General features: G+C 52.6%; 1 protein-coding gene across 1 annotated transcript in view; it reads left to right on the top strand.

Annotated features, from left to right (window-relative positions):
- The window catches only part of LOC144952342 (uncharacterized), a 13,950-nt gene extending 2,276 nt beyond the window's left edge, over positions 1-11,674 (top strand). The window contains exons 3-5 of the mRNA XM_078882718.1: positions 1,936-2,061; positions 11,331-11,612; positions 11,645-11,674. Of these exons, the coding sequence (XP_078738844.1) occupies positions 1,936-2,061; positions 11,331-11,612; positions 11,645-11,674 (438 nt within the window). The remainder of the gene's footprint in view (positions 1-1,935; positions 2,062-11,330; positions 11,613-11,644) is intronic.
- The last annotated feature ends 1,800 nt before the right edge of the window (positions 11,675-13,474 follow it).

Here is a 13,474-nt window from a genome sequence, read left to right as displayed (position 1 = left end):
ATGTGTAAACATCGCCACTGGGGAGACAAAGGCGGCCGGGCGGCGTGGTGTTGGCCACCCACCCCCTCGTGTGCCACAGTGCCGGTAGCCTTCATAGGTGCTCGCTAACAGCACTTGTCCCTACAGTCTATTCAAGCTGTACAGGGGCTCTTTGTCTTTGTGTGTGAGTGAGTGGTTAAATGAGTGTGTGGGTGTGCAAGTGAGTAAGTGTGTGGATGTACGAGTGAGTGTGTGGGTGTGCGAGCCAGTGAGTGTGTGTGTGTGTGCGAGCCAGTGAGTGTGTGTGTGTGTGTGAGCCAGTGAGTGTGTGTGTGTGTGTGTGGGCGAGCCAGTGAGTGTGTGTGTGTGGGCGAGCCAGTGAGTGTGTGTGTGTGTGCGAGCCAGTGAGTGTGTGTGTGTGTGCGAGCCAGTGAGTGTGTGTGTGTGGGCGAGCCAGTGAGTGTGTGTGTGTGTGCGAGCCAGTGAGTGTGTGGGTGTGTGTGTGCGAGCCAGTGAGTGTGTGTGTGTGGGCGAGCCAGTGAGTGTGTGTGGGTGTGCGAGCCAGTGAGTGTGTGTGTGTGGGCGAGCCAGTGAGTGTGTGTGTGTGGGCGAGCCAGTGAGTGTGTGTGTGTGGGCGAGCCAGTGAGTGTGTGTGTGTGGGCGAGCCAGTGAGTGTGTGGGTTTGCGAGCGAGTGTGTGTGTGTGTGTGTGTGGGCGAGCCAGTGAGTGTGTGTGTGTGGGCGAGCCAGTGTGTGGGTGTGCGAGCCAGTGAGTGTGTGTGTGTGTGCGAGCCAGTGAGTGTGTGTGTGTGGGCGAGCCAGTGAGTGTGTGGGTGTGCGAGCCAGTGAGTGTGTGTGTGTGGGCGAGCCAGTGAGTGTGTGTGTGTGTGCGAGCCAGTGAGTGTGTGTGTGTGTGCGAGCCAGTGAGTGTGTGTGTGTGTGCGAGCCAGTGAGTGTGTGTGTGTGTGCGAGCCAGTGAGTGTGTGTGTGTGGGCGAGCCAGTGAGTGTGTGTGTGTGGGCGAGCCAGTGAGTGTGTGTGTGTGGGCGAGCCAGTGAGTGTGTGTGTGTGGGCGAGCCAGTGAGTGTGTGTGTGTGTGCGAGTCAGTGAGTGTGTGTGTGTGTGCGAGCCAGTGAGTGTGTGTGTGTGTGCGAGCCAGTGAGTGTGTGTGTGTGTGCGAGCCAGTGAGTGTGTGTGTGTGTGCGAGCCAGTGAGTGTGTGTGTGTGTGCGAGCCAGTGAGTGTGTGTGTGTGTGCGAGTCAGTGAGTGTGTGTGTGTGTGCGAGCCAGTGAGTGTGTGTGTGTGTGCGAGCCAGTGAGTGTGTGTGTGTGGGCGAGCCAGTGAGTGTGTGTGTGTGTGCGAGCCAGTGAGTGTGTGTGTGTGTGCGAGCCAGTGAGTGTGTGTGTGTGTGCGAGTCAGTGAGTGTGTGTGTGTGTGCGAGCGAGTGTGTGGGTGTGTGTGTGGGCGAGCCAGTGAGTGTGTGTGTGTGGGCGAGCCAGTGAGTGTGTGTGTGTGTGCGAGCCAGTGAGTGTGTGTGTGTGTGCGAGCCAGTGAGTGTGTGTGTGTGTGCGAGCCAGTGAGTGTGTGTGTGTGTGCGAGCCAGTGAGTGTGTGTGTGTGTAGGTGAGCGAGCGAGTGAGTGTGTGTGTGTGTGCGAGCCAGTGAGTGTGTGTGTGTGTAGGTGAGCGAGCCAGTGAGTGTGTGTGTGCGAGCCAGTGAGTGTGTGTGTGTGTGCGAGCCAGTGAGTGTGTGTGTGTGTAGGTGAGCGAGCGAGTGAGTGTGTGTGTGTGTGCGAGCCAGTGAGTGTGTGTGTGTGTAGGTGAGCGAGCCAGTGAGTGTGTGTGTGTGTGCGAGCCAGTGAGTGTGTGTGTGTGTAGGTGAGCGAGCGAGTGAGTGTACCCCAACAGCATGTTAGAGGTGACACTGGGTTCTCTGTCTCTGTGTGTGTCCTCTGCGCAGGCGTTTTCCACTCGCCTGTCGCTCTCCCGACAGCACCTCCAGGATCTGGTCGGACGAATTCGGCTTCTCTCGGGGACGCCGGTGCCAGCGGTCAGCGCCGGTGCCAGCGGAGGACCACACGCAACGGTACCGCTACCGACACCGCCACCACCACGCTCACCACCACCACCGCAGCCACCACCACCACCACTACGCTCACCACCGCCACGCTCACCACCGCCACGCTCACCACCACCACGCTCACCACTGCCACCACCACCGCAGCCACCACCACCACCACTACGCTCACCACCGCCACGCTCACCACTGCTACGCTCACCACCACCACGCTCACCACCGCCACCACCACCACACTCACCACCGCCACCACCACCACACTCACCACCGCCACCACCACCGCAGCCACGACCACCACGCTCACCACCACCACGCTCACCACCACCACGCTCACCACCACCACGCTCACCACCCTTACCACCACCACGCTCACCACCACGCTCACCACCACCACCACGCTCACCACCACCACGCTCTCCATCACCACCACGCTCTCCACCACCACCACGCTCTCCACCACCGACACCACCGCCACCGACACCACCACGCTCACCACCACCACCACCACGCTCACGACCACCACCACCACGCTCACCACCACCACGCTCACCACCATCACCACCACCACGCTCACCACCACCACGCTCACCACCCCCACCACCACGCTCACCACCACCACCACCAAAGACCAGGATCCACCGTATCGTCTTCACAGAGGCTGTGGTGGGGCAAGTGCTGTTAGCGGGCGCCTATGAGTGCCGGCACTGTGGCACACGAGGGGGTGGGTGGCCAGCACCACGCCCGGCCGCCTTTGTCTCCCCAGTGGCGATGGTGGCTACACGCCACCGCACCAGGTACACATTTGAGGCTGAGGCGACCTAGGGGAGGCCCAGGACCGGTTAGGGTTCATTCGTCACCGGTGCAATAGAACCGCTACACCACCACCACCACGCCCCCAACGAAGGCCGTTGGTCCAGGCTCATCACCAATGCCAGGCCATGTGCACGTTGAGGCCACGTGAAGTGTCGAACACCCGCTGGCAGGAGGTCACGGGGGGTGCCACGGGTCGACTGACCGAGATGACCGAGATGACTGGCTGATGCACCACCTGTGCCCCCTACTGTGCCAACTTGCTGTGCTTTAGCTACCCGGCGCTCCGCTCGTTGTTGTGAGCGTCGCTCCTCCGCCCTCCGTTGTTGTTGGAGGGCGACTGCCTCCAACTGCCCAGTAGAGTCCTTCACGAGCCTCCTCCACAGAGGCCGATCTTGACACCGCTGGTACCGGTCATCAGCAAGTCCACTCAGCTCCAAGTCCTCCTGTACCACATCACTCCATCTCTTCTCTAGCCTGTGCCGCGCCCGTTTAGCCCCCTCTATCCAGCCGAACAAAAGCTGTTGAGGCATGCGGTGGCTGGGCATGCGGGCTACATGACCCAGCCAACGCAGCCTTGCCTGCCGGAGGAGCTCACCGATGGGACTTAGTCCAGATCTTTCAAGGATTTGTGAGCTCCTCACACAATCCAGCCTGCTGGTTAGACCCAGGATGAATCGTAGGCAGGCCAGGCTGAATGTTTCTTAACCGGTGAACACACGCGCGAGACACATGCACACACACGCACACACACGCACACACACGCACACACACGCACACACACGCACACACACGCACACACACGCACACGCGCGCAGACACATGCATGCACACACGCGCAACGCAGACACACACACACATGCACGCACACGCGTGCAGACACATGCACACACACGCACACAGGCGCTGACACACGCACACAGGCGCTGACACACACACGCAGACACATGCACATACACACACACACATGCACACACATACACGTGCACACACATGCACACACATACACGCGCAGACACATGCACACACATACACGCGCGCGCAGACACATGCACGCACACACGCAGACACGCACACGCAGACACACACTCGCGCAGGCACACACGCACACAGGCACTGACACACACACGTGCAGACACACGCACACACACACACACACGCGCGCTTACCCCTCTGTGGTCCTGCTCATTAAAATGACAGCCAGGGAAGAATGTTGCGTTAACACGTTTGGTTTCCCGGTACCACAGCCCTCCTGCGTATCCTTTCGAGCATGGCAGCACCTGCTGTCATTACCGTAGGCGCTCATTCATTAGGTATCTCGCTCGCTCACTCGCTCACTCGCTCAGTCACGCACCCATTCGCGCACCCACTCACCTAATCGCTCACTCACTCATCCACTCACTCGCCCACCAACTCGCTCGCTCACTCGCTCAGTCGCTCAGTCACGCACCCATTCGCGCACCCACTCACCAAATCGCTCACTCGCTCAGTCGCTCAGTCACGCACCCATTCGCTCACCCATTCGCTCACCCACTCACCTAATCGCTCACTCGCCCACTCGCTCATTCACTCATCTACTCACTCGCCCACCAACTCGCTCGCTCACTCGCTCAGTCGCTCACTCGCTCAGTCGCTCAGTCGCTCAGTCACGCACCCATTCGCGCACCCACTCGCCAAATCGCTCACTCGCCCACTCGCTCATCCACTCATCTACTCACTCGCCCACCAACTCGCTCGCTCATTCGCTCAGTCGCTCACTCGCTCAGTCGCTCAGTCACGCACCCATTCGCGCACCCACTCGCCAAATCGCTCACTCGCCCACTCGCTCATCCACTCATCTACTCACTCGCCCACCAACTCGCTCACTCACCGACTCGCTCACCCATTTACTCACTCACCAACTCGCCTACTCGCTCACTTACCCACTCACCCCACCCACCTATTCTCCTACTCGCTCACTTACCCACTCACCCACCCACTCACCCTACCCACCCACCTATTCTCCTACTCGCTCACTTACCCACTCACTCGCCCACTCACTCGCCCACTCGCCCACCCACCCACTCACGCACTGACCTACTCACTCACCTACTTACTCACCCGCTCGCCCACTCACCCACTCGCCCACTCACCCGCTCGCTCACTCACCCACTCGCTCGCTCACCCACTCACTCACCTACTTGTTCACTCACCCGCTCGCCCTCTCACTCGCTTGCCCACTCACCCGCTCGCCCACTCACCCGCTCGCCCACTCACCCGCTTGCTCACTCGCCCACTCGCTCGCTCGCTCACCCACTCACCAGCTCGCCTGCCCGCTCACCCACTCGCCTACCCACCCACTCACCCACTCACTCGCCCACTCGCTCACTCGCTCACTCACTCTCCCCATCACCGATGTCTCCCCTGGAGGGAGAACAATCCATTTCCCCGTGACCTACTTGGGGCGCTGCGGTGGCTGGCAGATGTTAACTACCTTGCCCAGTATACAAGAGGTCGTGGGTTCGATACCCGACCTTGACGCCTGCTGTATATTGGGAGCCTGCGTCAGAGATCGCAAACGGGTTTTTATTCCTTACCCGTACCCGTACCCGGCCGCACCAGGGTCGCAAACGGGTACCCGCACCCGTACCCGGCCGGGTACGGGTAGCCGGGTATCGGGTACGGGTATCGGGTACCCGGTTGCGACCTCTGGCCTGCATCTCTCTCTCTCTCCCCGTGGTCGCGTGGATTTTTCCCCGGGTCCTCCCGGTTTTCCCCCCCTCCACATTTAGAATGAACGTATCACGCGTTCATGAGCACTGTGTTCGTCCGCTGCTGTGAATTTGCACGTGACCATGTGCCACTTTGTTGAGATGTCGTAACGTGGCCCTAACCTGTTGAACTAAGAATAGTTTTGGTTTAGGCGTCACTAACCCCGGCTGGTCTACAGGAGGTCGTGGGTTCGATCCTGACCCTGACAATGCCTGCTGTTGTATATTTGGAGTCTGCGTCTCTCTCATCATCATCACGGTGGCTAGGAGATGTTGACTACCTCGCCTGGTATACAGGAGGTCGTGGGTTCGATCCCGACCCTGACGACGCCTGCTGCTGCTGCTGCTGTATATTTGGAGTTTGCGTGTCTCTCTCTCTCATCATCATCACGGTGGCTAGGAGATGTTAACTACCTCGCCTGGTCTACAGGAGGTCGTGGGTTCGATCCTGACCCCTGATAATGCCTGCTGCTGTACATTTGGAGTTTGCCTGTTCTCTGGCTCTCATCATCATCACCACGGTGGCTAGGAGATGTTATCTACCTCGCCTGGTGTACAGGAGGTCATTGGTTCGATCCCGACCCTGACGATGCCTGCTGCTGCTGCTGTATATTTGGAGTCTGCGTCTCTCTCATAATCATCATCACGGTGGCTAGGAGATGTTGACTACCTCGCCTGGTATACAGGAGGTCGTGGGTTCTGCATTTCCCATAAATATGCTAAATTCCTCTTGATATGCAAATTATTTTGTCAAGGCGCTCTTCCCCCTCCAACCCAGCTTAACAAGACGCTCCAAGCCTGGTGGTGTTCATTCAGACGCTGTCTTTTCTCATATGCCAAGCTTGGTGGTGTTCATTCAGACGCTGTCTTCCCGACAGACCTGTTCTTCACCTGAGGACGGCTGCTTGCGTTGTGGGCGAAACGTCGTGAGAATTATCTTATTATGTTTTATTATTATTATTTTATTATTTCCCTTCGACATGACTTTACCGAAAGAACCAAGAAGATGAATCCCTGCAGTCACGAAAGCTTTAAACCGAAATATATCATCCTAACTATATAGACCGAACAATACACATATATAATTTTACTGAAGTGGCAGAGATGCCGGAGTCAAGGGGTTTATGCTGGGCAGGGTGGGGGGTAAGTGGTGGGGGGCTGTAAGTAACATGATGCGGTGGCGGGGGGGGGAGAGCTACGCATCTACAACGATTGCCGCCAAACCAGATGATGGCACTCGCAACCAAATAGCCACGCTGCTGAACGCTGAGGATGTAATTAACTCGGTGAAATAGACCAGTACCCGGCAAATAAGATGGAACAACTATGAACTCATCTTCTTGGTTCTTTCGGTAAAGTCACGTAGAAGGGAAGTAATAAAATAATAAAAATAAAACATAATAAAATAACATTATGTTTTATTTTGATTATTTTATTACTTAATAATAAAAATACTTACTTAATAAAAATAAAACATAATAAAATAATATAATATTATGTTTTATTTTTATTATTTTATTACTTCCCTTCTACGTGACTTTACCGAAAGAACCAAGAAGATGAATCCCTGCAGTCACGAAAGCTTTCAATCGAAACTATGAACTGTTAAATGTTACCCAGTCAATAACATCTTTCCAATGATTGCTCAATTTGTATCCATCCTCTGGGTTGAAGTTATGCTTATGTTTATATATCTGGATGGCTTCATGAACAACTCTTTGATGGTAGCCAGACGGCTTGCAGAGCACTTTGGTCTCGGAGAAAACAATATCACGAGAGCCCACAGCGTTGTAGCAATGATCAGCAACGGCAGAGGAATTAGTTCTGCGGTCAGAGACATGACGTTTTGTTTCCCCAATGTAACAATCGCCACAGATGCAACTTAGTTTGTAGACTCCAGGGTTCAATCTTAATTTTAGAACTTTCGTGACTGCAGGAATTATTATTTGGTTCTTTCGGTTAAGTCACGTCTAAAGATAAAATAATAAATGTTTCTCTCTCTCTGACGACTTGTTCTCTCTGCCTGTGTCCTCTCTTTGGAATGTTCACACTTAAATTTTAACTTAGCAATCTTTGAAATACGTAATCAACCAGGCTATGCGTTAATTGTGTGTTGACCGACCCTCTGTGTTGTATTACATTACATTTCGATATTTTACTAGGTTATTTAATTTTAGTGTGTCCTTCTCCTGATGTTCAGGCTTGCTTGCCGTGCCATCGCATTCGCAGCACCACGTTTTGTTGTCCACTCATTGATATGCTAATTTTTTCTCTAACCCCCCTCCCTCTCTCTGCCTCCGCCCCCCCCTCTGTCTATTTAAGGCCACCACACAGAGACGATCACCCCTCTCTGTTACCTGTGTTGCTCTCGCTATGTATCTTGGTGATATCTGTCTGCTAATATGTCTGTCTATAGTTTTCTGGTTAGATTTTATGTCGCTATTTCATTATACCTGATGATGATTGCTTGTGTTGCAATCGAAACGTCGTATTCTATTATTTAATTTAATTTATTATTTTATCTTTAGACGTGACTTAACCGAAAGAACCAAATAATAGACTCCAGGGTATTGCTGTGGTTGTCACACCTGATGATGATTGCTTGTGTTGCAATCGAAACGTCGTGATTTTATTTATTTATATTTATATTTTTTTGCCTACGTGACTTTACCGAAAGAACCAATGAGTATGGGTCCTTGCAGTCACGAAAACTTCAAATCTAGAATGAATATATATACACAATTGACTATACAGTGAGGGAAAAAAGTATTTGATCCCCTGCTGATTGTGTACGTTTGCCCACTGACAAAGAAACGATCGGCCTATAATTTTAATTGTAGGTTTATTTGAACAGTGAGAGACAGATTAACAACAACAAAATCCAGGAAAACGAATGTCAAAAAAGTTATAAATTATCTTCTTAGGTTTTTTCGGTAAAGTCACCTAGGTAAAACATCAAAATGAATGAAAATAAAATAAAATCAAAAATCACGACGTTTCGGAGGCAACACAAGTCTCCGTCATCAGGTGGGACCGTCACAGCCAGATTAGCTGCATCATCACTTGCCTCCGAAACGTCGTGATTTTTGATTTTATTTTATTTTCATTCATTTTGATGTTTTACCTACGTGACTTTACCGAAAAAACCTAAGAAGATGATTCCTTGCAGTCACGAAAGCTTCAAATCTAGAATTAAGTTATAAATTGATTTGCATTTTAATGAGGGAAATAAGTATTTGACCCCCTCTGCAAAACATGACTCAGTACTTGGTGGCAAACCCCTTGTTGGCAATCACAGAGGTCAGACGTTTCTTGGAGTTGGCCACCAGGTTTGCACACATCTCAGGAGGGATTTTGTCCCACCACTCCTCTTTGCAGATCTTCTCCAAGTCATTAAGGTTTCGAGGCTGACGTTTGGCAACTCGAACCTTCAGCTCCCTCCACAGATTTTCTACGGGATTAAGGTCTGGAGACTGGCTAGGCCACTCCAGGACCTTAATGTGCTTCTTCTTGAGCCACTCCTTTGTTGCCTTGGCCGTGTGTCTTGGGTCATTGTCATGATGGAATACCCATCCACGATCCATTTTCAATGCCCTGGCTGAGGGAAGGATGTTCTCACCCAAGAGTTGACGGTTCATGGCCCCGTCCATCGTCCCTTTGATGCGGTGAAGTTGTCCTGTCCCCTTAGCAGAAAAACACCCCCAAAGCATAATGTTTCCACCTCCATGTTTGACGGTAGGGATGGTGTTCTTTGGGTCATAGGCAGCATTCCTCCTCCTCCAAACACGGCGAGTTGAGTTGATGCCAAAGAGCTCCATTTTGGTCTCATCTGACCACAACACTTTCAACCAGTTGTCCTTTGAATCATTCAGATGTTCATTGGCAAACTTCAGACGGGCATGTACATGTGCTTTCTTGAGCAAGGGGGACCTTGCGGGCGCTGCAGGATTTCAGTCCTTCACGGGGTAGTGTGTTGCCAACTGTTTTCCTGGTGACTATGGTCCCAGCTGCCTTGAGATCATTGACAAGATCCTCCCGTGTAGTTCTGGGCTGATTCCTCACCGTTCTCACGATCATTGCAACTCCGCGAGGTGAGATCTTGCATGGAGCCCCAGGCCGAGGGAGATTGACAGTTCTTTTGTGTTTCTTCCATTTGCGAATATTCGCACCAACTGTTGTCACCTTCTCACCACCTGCTTGGCGATGGTCTTGTAGCCCATCCCAGCCTTGTGAAGGTCTACAATCTTGTCCCTGACATCCTTGGAGAGCTCTTTGGTCTTGGCCATGGTGGAGAGTTTGGAATCTGATTGATTGATTGCTTCTGTGAACAGGTGTCTTTTGTACAGGTAACAAGCTGAGATTAGGAGCACTCCCTTTAAGAGTGTGCTCCTAATCTCAGCTCGTTACCTGTATAAAAGACGCCTGGGAGCCAGAAATCTTTCTGATTGAGAGGGGCTCAAATACTTAATTCCCTCATTAAAATGCAAATCAATTTATAACATTTTTGACACGCGTTTTTCTGGATTTTGTTGCTGTTATTCTGTCTCTCACTGTTCAAATAAACCCACCATTAAAATTGTAGACTGATCATTTCTTTGTCAGTGGGCAAACGTACACAATCAGCAGGGGATCAAATACTTTTTATATCCTTTATATTAAGTTCGCTTGCTTGCTTGCTTAGGACCGTGCAAATCTTTCGGTCGTTTTTTAACCCACTTCCCGTGATCCAATCGAGCTGACATTTTCCACACGGACTCGTTGTGCGTGACTATTAATGTTCGTGTAAATTTTTTTCCTAAATTTTACACTTTTTAGGACAAAAATATTATATGTAATTGCCAATTGCTTAATGGTGCAATGCAATCATCTGACCCATAGGTGGCAGCCATCTCAAGCCAGAGGACGAGAGGACTCTAGCCGCCACGCATATAATATAAAGGATTTATAGTGAAAAACTTTGTTTTTACGAGTTATACTTATTTCCCTCACTCTATAAGCTGGAAGCTCTTCGTCCTACGAAGAACCACGTAGTCGGAGAACCGAGTGAGAGGGCCCGACCCTTCGTAGTGGTAACCCCTCAGTATAGCGTAGTTAGCTGGGTGGTCACCACCCGAGGTTGTGTCTGGTGACGGGGCAGTTGCCCCGGTTGTGTTACGGTGTTACAGATTGAAGTGTTGCCTCTAAAAGGAACCACTCGGTTGGACGCAATGCACATTGAAAGCGGTGAATTAACCTCTCTGTCTGTCTCTTTCCACCCACCCAAAACCCAACCCACCCACCCACCATCCCACCCCACCCACCTCACCCTCCTACCCCACCCACCTCACCCACCCACCCTAAACCACTCACCTCACCCACCCACCATCCCTTCCCACCTCACCCACCCAACCCACCCAAACCACCCACCCAACCCACCCACCCACCATCCCACCCCAACCCACCCACCTCACCCTCCTACCCCACCCACCTCACCCACCCGCCATCCCTTCCCAACCCACCCACCTCACCTCACCCACCCACAACCCTACCCACTCAAACCACCCACCCACCTCACCCATCCAAAATCTCACCCACCCACCCACCTCACCCACCCAAAACCCAACCCACCCACCTCACCCACCCACCATCCCACCCCACCCACCTCACCCAACCCACCCACCCACCTCACCCACCCACAACCCAACCCAACCAAACCACCCACCCACCAATCCTAAACAGAATCGCCCGGACCGTGACGCCATGGCCGTCTTTCACCAAGCACTCAACGCCGTCGGGACTCAGCTGCGTGCCCACGGCATGGACTGCGGCGTTGGTGATGGCGGCGGTGATGGGGGTGACGATGGCGGTGGTGATGGTGATGGTGGAGGAGCCGGTGGTGATGGTGGTGGCGGTGGTGATGATGATGGTGGAGCCGAGCGAGCCTGGGCCCAGGTGGAACTGGCCTACTCCACCCTGAGGCCTCCCCGGCTGCTGGTTCGAGCACTGGAGGCGGAGGTCGACGCAGACGAGGCGGCGCTGAGACGCGCCGGGAGACGCTGGGGCCACGGGGAGGATGGTGGTGATGGTGGTGATGGTGGTGATGGTGGTGATGGTGATGAAGAGGAGGATGAAGACATTGACGGTACGGGTTTCCGCAAGGACCGGTGTGTCACGGATGTGTGGTTTCCGGAGCGATCATTCTTCATCATCATCATCATAATAGTCATGTTTATATTACTATTATGATGAGCTAGTATTGTCGTGAACTAGTTCATCATTATACTAGTACTATTAACATTACTATTGTCATAGTAATTGTAATAGTAAATACTATGGGCAGTGTTGAGTCTATGGTGCAGTGTTGAGTCTATGGTGCAGTGCTGAGTCTATGGTGCAGTGCTGAGTCTATGGTGCAGTGTTGAGTCTATGGTGCAGTGTTGAGTTTGTGGTGCAGTGTTGAATCTATGGGCAGTGTTGAGTCTATGGTGCAGTGTTGAGTCTATGGTGCAGTGTGAGTCTATGGTGCAGTGTTGAGTCTATGGTGCAGTGTTGAGTCTATGGTGCAGTGTTGAGTTTGTGGTGCAGTGTTGAATCTATGGGCAGTGTTGAGTCTATGGTGCAGTGTTGAGTCTATTGTGCAGTGTGAGTCTATGGTGCAGTGTTGAGTCTATGGTGCAGTGTTGAGTCTATGGTGCAGTGTGAGTCTATGGTGCAGTGTTGAGTCTATGGTGCAGTGTGAGTCTATGGTGCAGTGTTGAGTCTATTGTGCAGTGTTGAGTCTGTGGTGCAGTGTTGAGTCTGTGGTGCAGTGTTGAGTCTATGGTGCAGTGTGAGTCTATGGTGCAGTGTTGAGTTTTTGGTGCAGTGTTGAGTCTATGGTTCAGTGTTGAGTCTATGGTGCAGTGCTGAGTCTGGTGCAGTGTTGAGTCTATGGTGCAGTGTGAGTCTATGGTGCAGTGTGGAGTCTATGGTGCAGTGCTGAGTCTGGTGCAGTGTTGAGTCTATGGTGCAGTGTTGAGTCTATGGTGCAGTGTTGAGTCTATGGTGCAGTGTTGAGTCTATGGTGCAGTGTTGAGTCTATGGGCAGTGTTGAGTCTGAGTCTGTGGTGCAGTGTGTGTCTGTGGTGCAGTGTTGAGTCTATGGTGCAGTGTTGAGTCTGTGGTGCAGTGTTGAGTCTATGGTTCAGTGTTGAGTCTATGGGCAGTGTTGAGTCTGAGTCTGTGGTGCAGTGTGTGTCTGTGGTGCAGTGTTGAGTCTATGGTGCAGTGTTGAGTCTGTGGTGCAGTGTTGAGTCTGGGTCTCTGTGTGTACATTCAACTTTTTTCACACCGTACGTAGCCGACCGCGCTGATCAGAGGTGCGGGAACCGCCACCACCAACGGCACCACCACAAGCACCACCACCACCACAAACAACAACACGACCACCAACATCACCAACACCATCACCAACACCATCACCAACACCACCACCACAAACACCACCACCACAAACACCACCACAAACACCACCAACACAAACACCACCACCACCACAAACACCACCACCAACACCACCAACACCACCACCAACACCACCACCACAAACACCAACACCACCACCACCACAAACACCACCACCACAACTCCATCAATGACAGCGATTATTTGAACCGGTCCTAGGCCTCCCCACTAGGTCAACTCAGCCTCAAATGAGTACCTGGTGCGGTGTGTGTGGTAAACATCGCCACTGGGGGAGAGACAAAGGCGGCCGGGCGTGGTGCTGGCCACCCACCCCCTCGTGTGCCGTTAACACAAACCTGTCTACCCCTTATCTGTGCCCTACCTTATTACAGACCAATTCAGATCGTATTGTTCACCCCGTGGCCCTCATACATCTCAAC

The sequence above is a fragment of the Lampetra fluviatilis genome, chromosome 67 (assembly GCF_964198595.1).
Source record: "Lampetra fluviatilis chromosome 67, kcLamFluv1.1, whole genome shotgun sequence".
Taxonomy (NCBI): domain Eukaryota; kingdom Metazoa; phylum Chordata; class Hyperoartia; order Petromyzontiformes; family Petromyzontidae; genus Lampetra; species Lampetra fluviatilis.
This window is presented reverse-complemented; position numbering and strand designations above follow the sequence as displayed.